The sequence below is a fragment of the Nannospalax galili genome, unplaced genomic scaffold (genome assembly GCF_000622305.1).
Source record: "Nannospalax galili isolate Female #2095 unplaced genomic scaffold, S.galili_v1.0 scaffold968, whole genome shotgun sequence".
Lineage (NCBI taxonomy): Eukaryota > Metazoa > Chordata > Mammalia > Rodentia > Spalacidae > Nannospalax > Nannospalax galili.
In genome coordinates this window covers 85,351-91,373 of record NW_008357132.1, presented here as the reverse complement: position 1 = coordinate 91,373, position 6,023 = coordinate 85,351, and the positions used below count along the sequence as shown (strand labels likewise).

The window sequence follows — 6,023 nt, the reverse complement described above, 5'->3', positions numbered from 1 at the left end:
TAGCAGTAAAGGCCCATTAAGAGAAAAGTCCTTTTGGTCAAGAGAATAGAATTTCTAGTCTAGGTGGAGACCTAACATTCCAGCTGGACAGAGTCTATAACCTGACTAAGGAACCTCCCCGAGCAAGGTGGATTCACCTTAAGATAGGAGGAATAGTCATTCCTTTAATGAGATACTGTAATTTTCTTTCCCACAATTCCTGCCTTTTGGCCAAGTCCTTAACTGACCTACCATGAGGTTTGGTTGGGTTTTCTTTTTCTCTTTTCTCTGTCTTTTGTATGCTGGCCAGAACCTAAGGATGCTTTTTCTGATATTTTGGGCTTTCGTACTCTTCCTCTAAAGTCCCCCTTCCCACGTGGGGGAACGCGACTATCAGGGGCGTGGCTCCCCAGGGTCAAGGGGATCGGATGCCCCCCAAGTCCCAGTGGAGGGGTCAGGGGAGGATCAGGCGCATGGATGCTCCCCAAGCCAGCCTTGGGGTTTGGGCGGGTGGAGGCTGCGGGTGGGTCAGGGGCACCAACCCCCGGTCTCAGCGGTGGATGCGTGGGAGCAAGAGCACCGAGCCCCGCTTCAGCAGCACCCGCACGGTCCCGGGGGTTCGCACGCCGGAGGCGCACGGCGTGGGGATGGGCGGGCCTGGCCAATCGCAGACAAAGGCCGCCCAGAGGATCATGTGGTGCAGTGGGAGGAAGTGCGGCTGGTTTTCCCGGCTGCGCTCGGGGTCGGCGGCTCGGCGCGATGCGCTGGGACCCAGGTGCGGGCGGTGGGGCGCGCGGATGAAGCCCCGGCCCGATGGAGGCATCACCGTGGGAGCCTGTGAGCAACGACTCGCTGCCGCCCACGCTGAGCCCCGCGGTGCCGCCCTACGTGAAGCTCGGCCTCACGGCCGTCTACACCGCCTTCTACGCGCTGCTGTTTGCCTTCATCTACGCGCAGCTCTGGCTGGTGCTGCGCTATGGCCACAAGCGCTTCAGTTACCAGAGCGTCTTCCTCTTCCTCTGCCTCTTCTGGGCGTCGCTGAGGACCGTGCTCTTCTCCTTCTACTTCCGAGACTTCGTGGCGGCCAACTCGCTCAGCCCCTTGGTCTTCTGGCTGCTTTACTGCTTCCCGGTGTGCCTACAGTTCTTCACCCTCACTCTTATGAACCTGTACTTCACGCAGGTGAGTTCACCACCGGGGCCTCCATCCCCCGACCAGGGATAGAGGAGAGGGTGGGGACAGGCGCGGGTCCCGGGGTCCCACCCTCCCATCTGAGGGCCCTGCTCATGACTGACCCCCTCGCTTAGCCTTCCACCGGGTACCGGGCACCTCCCTCTTCTGCACGCATCAGATTTGGTGTTGATGATGCCAGGGGTGCCCGTCAGGAGTGCCTGAACCCTACTTTCCTCCATCTCGTCCGCTCACCCCCAGGCACTTAACCTCTAACCTCTAGCCTGGAGGGTCATCAGCCTGCTGGCCCCACATTAGGGACCAGACACTGCCTGTTTGGAGTAATGGCAGGGTGGGCCTGGCTTGGTGTTGATGAGATGTTTTGAACCTTCGGGATTAGGCGCCCTGCTGTGCTGTGACTTAGTAACTCATTCCACAGGATTGCTTCACCAGGGCAGTCTGGGGGCACACCCAGGTCCCCAGCTGCTGCAGGTTAGACTTGCTGTCTGAGCTCATCTGAAAGGCCCCAAGAAATAAGCCGTAAAATTGAACCGCGACTCTTTAATGGGCTGACCAGCTTCATTATGAGGCCTGTTAATAAGCTAAAGGGTAGCACGTGAGTTCCTCCGGCTGTTTCTCCACTTAATGATTGCACAGTGATTGCAGAGCACTTTACAGATAAGTATAAAGCATTTCAGGAAGGTTTAATGACACTGAGCCATTGTTCTCGCCTTCTCCAATTCCCATTAGCGTTCCAAATACTAAAATGTTCATTTTTACCACGACTCTGCCCAGGGGGCAGGCACCTACTGTGTCACCTGATGAGGGTAATTTAAACCTCATCTCCTGGACTACTGACCTGTGCCTTTGAACAGTATCTGTTTCTTAAAAGTAAACGCCACTGACTGAAAATCAGGAGGAAATACTTTGGGTTAGCAAATAAGAGATGTGTTGAGTGTTGTGGTGCACACCTGTAATCTTTGCACTGGGTAAGTTGGGTCTGAGGATCTGGAGTTCTAGGCTGGAGTAGGGGCAGCAGGATCAGGAATTCTAGGGCAGCTTCTGCTACATAACAAGTTTGAAGCCAGCCTGGGCTACAGAGTAAGACCCTGCCCCGCCTTTCCCAAAATCAGATATAATATTTAGTATATTACATAACTATATATCTATATATTAAACAAGTCTAGCCTCAGAGACTTAGTGGTCTAGTGGGACAAGTGTATTTCCAGTCCAGGAGTGATGGACATGGCCTGTCCAAGGAGCTACTTTTAAACTTGTAAACCAGCCCGGGCCATCGGCTCCATGGAAGATACAGGTTTATTTTTAATCTTTTTAATAGATTACTATGTTTATGTGTATGATTGTACTGCCTGCATGCATGTGAGTGTACCCACGTCATGCAGTGCCCCAGGAGATCAAAAGAGAGCATTGGATTCCCCTGGAACTGGAGTTATGGATGGTTGTTAGCCCCCATGTGGGTGCTGGGAACCACACCCAGATCCTCTGCAAGAGCAGACAGTGCTCCTAACCTCTGAGCCATCTTTCCAGCCCCCAGTCACAGGGTTTTGTAATTGGATGAAAATGGTAATGATTCCTACAAGATGGAAAAGTCAGGTAAGGTGATGTCACCTGGAGAACTGTGGCACAGTGTGTGGAGATCTTGTCTCCTGTCCCTGTTTGAGACTAGTGCCCTGGCAGTCATATGCCAAGCTGATCTGAGAGCCTGGTTAGGGGCCTGCAGGCACATTTTCTGCACCATCTGCTGGTTGGTGAGTAATGCTGAGCAAGGGGAAAAGTGACCAGGCAGATGGAGCCACTGGTCAGGAGGCCCCAAGCCACTACCCTTCTGTTTTTATGTTTCCCTGGTGGCCCAGTGCCACAGCAAAGGGTGTTGTGCCTTAGGGCCCAGGGTGGCTGGTAAGAGACGGTATTGTCTCAGATGTAGACAGAATGGTCACTCCTAGCCTCCTGACAAGGACTCTGACCCTTTTGGAGAGTTAGACAGTGGTAGCCATTGGACTCCAGCATGCTGTGCCACCACACAGGGTTCTCAGCCATCAGGAGTATCTGAAGTGGGGCTCTAAGGATGACTCCCGAGCTCATCTCAGACCCTGTAAATCCAGGTATAGTGAGGGAAGGTAACATGTAACAATTTCTAACAACTTAGAAATGTGTGCTAGCCAGGTATGGTGGTGCATGTCTGTTATCTTAGCACTTGGGAGGCAGAGACAGGAGGATTGACATGAGTTTGAGACAAGCCTGGGCTATATAGTGAGTTCAAGACCAGCCTGACAAAGTGAGACCTATCTTAACACCTCCAAAACTGCTAGATATAGTTGAGGTGATGTCATGTGCATAGGTATGTCATGTGCACAGGTCAGTCATGACTCAAGAGACTGAAGGGAGCAAGGGGCTGGGAGACTTGAGCAGGAATGGGCCTGCGTCCCCAGAGTCAGGCATTCCAAGGTGGGAGGTTGGGTGGGAGAGGGGATGGGAATAATCTGGAAGGAAATTGGAGAGGTGAAGGAAGCCACTTTTCTGTCGTCACACTCCTATGCCCAGCACCTCAAGTCACTTAGCATCTCTCACAGCCCATGTAGAGGGCATGTCCCTCTTCAGAGACCCAGAGGGAAAAGATGCCAATCATCCACAGCGCCCACATCCCACGTGGAATGGTCCTGCCCCTCAAATGCCTCCCTCTGTTTTTGTTCATACTACACAGCAGTTGGAACTCTAGGGTTTAGAGAAGGACGTGTCCTGCTCTCTTAACCCGTCTCCCTCCATCTTCCAGGGCCTCTCGGGCACTGCATCTTGTCTAGTAGCTCAGCCTGTCCGTCCCAGTCCTGCCCTGGCTGACCTTCTGGCGGTGGGTGGCTTTAACTTCATGCTCATCCTCTCTGCTGTCTTCCTTCCTCTCCAGTCTCTTTCAGGAAGAATAGCCACATGGATTTAGGCCCCCTTTCTGTTTCCTTTGCCTGAAGCCTTTGGAGCAGTGAGATCCCCTGTACCTCTCTCTCAGCCATACAGATGTTGAGGTGGGTGCCCACCAGTGTCTTCTCCTGGGACCCCCATCCTGGCCTCTTGCCTTGCCTGCCAGGAGCCTACCACATGCAGAAATCTGAAGTGGCAGCAAGCACCTCCCTCCAGGTTCCTGGGGCCTTCAAACCTCTAGGGCCCAGGCTGGGTGAATTCTACCAGGACTCTCTCCACAATCCACTTTGCTCTAATGTCCATACCTACTGGACTGGCACATTGGCTGGTGCCTGTTGAGGCTCTTCAGGGACCTGGAGTGAGGGTCTGTACAGCTAGTGGATGAATAAGACTGTCCCTCTCTGCCTTATCTTCTGACACAGCTGGGAGGTGGGGAAGCAGTGGCTGGCCTACCAACCAGAGACCCGCTGTGTGAGGGTGTATGTGTGTGCCGTGTGTGTGTGTGTGTGTGTGTGTGTGTGTGTGTGTGTGTGTGCTGTCCCTAAGTATTTGGGCTCCTTTTGGAACACAGGGTTTTGTGGAACTGTTGTTTCCAGTGATGGGTCCCTGTACCAACTCTAGGGGACAGCTGAGCAGGGTAGGACCAGACATACATCAAAGCCTTGAACCTGTGCTAAGTGCCTATGTTAAGTGTCACAGCAGATCACTTTTCATGATGCATTAGAGCAGGGTGGGACTCTGAGACCCAAGCATTCCAGGGTCTCTGAACAGAGGCCATTGTAGTGCTTCCTCCGAAAGCAAAGGCCTCGACTCTGGCATGGGGCAGGTCTGTCTGCAGAGCAGGGCTTGACAGTCATGGGGGCAGTGGACTCTGACATCCTGACTTCTGTGTGTCCCAGTCACTCTTTCTAGAAATTTCTAGTTCAGGATTCCAGTTTTGGAGGCTCCCAAGGTTGGTTGGTCGGAGTGGGCACAGACTTTTCTTGGGCCCTATGACAAGGTCTTGTCATGGTGGTCGGGTGGTTTGAGGAGAGAAATGAAGGAGTGAATTCTAGGTGGGGGAGAGTTACCGTGGCCAGTGGACATTGACTTGGGAACGAGGACACATCCAAAAATCAAATCCATGGACTGTGCCTCCACTCCACCAGGAAAAGAAGTGACTGATTTTGAAATAAGTGACTTATTGCTCTGGCTTTCAGCACTCAGTTCAGTTAAAAATTACTTATCAAATTCCTGTCATGTATCAGGCCTCTGGGAGCTGGAGGTAGGGGAGATTTCTAGGCCTTGGTGATTATGAAGTTGTATGACGCTTGGGAAATACGAAAAGGCAGGAGTTGCTGGCCCCTAGGTGTCTTGTTGTTAGAGCTGGGGATCCTGCACATAGGGGTGGGTACTATGCTTAACTTGGTCTGTGCACCACCCAGGGCCTTGGCCTCTGGTCAGTCACTGGGCTTATGGCCAGCCAGAGCTGTGTACACTGGTATGTCTGTGTGTGTGGCCACAGGACCTGTGTGAGTACCTGTGTGTACTCTACCTGTCTGTGTCTCTGTGTGTGGATGCCTGTGTGCATCTATGAGAACATGCCTATGTGTGCATGCTTGTGTGTGAACCCGTGTGTGTGCCAGCGTGCATCTCTGTGTGTGCATGTGTGTGCCTATGCTTTTGTATGCCTGAGTGTATCTGCATGTCAGTGTCTACGTGCTTGTGTGTTTCTGTGTACATTTGTGTAACTTGCCTATGTATGCATGCTTGTGTAAGACTTGTGTGAATCCTGTGTGTTCCTGTGTGTCAAGCTGTGTGTGAACACCTGTGCCGTGTGTCAGTGTGCTTGCCTTTGCTCACGGACACCCTGCCCCCACTGTCCCCACACTCACTCCCTAGCATTACACAGTCCAGGCTCCTCTGCTGTCCCTCAGCACTCACTATATATATATATATATATA

General features: G+C 52.6%; 1 protein-coding gene across 1 annotated transcript in view; it reads left to right on the top strand.

Moving 5' to 3' along the window:
- The first annotated feature begins 686 nt into the window (after positions 1-686).
- Positions 687-6,023, top strand: part of Gpr137b (G protein-coupled receptor 137B) — a 44,568-nt gene continuing 39,231 nt past the window's right edge. The window contains 1 exon segment of the mRNA XM_008855061.3: positions 687-1,161. Within this exon segment, the coding sequence (XP_008853283.1) occupies positions 793-1,161 (369 nt within the window). The 5' untranslated portion in view covers positions 687-792.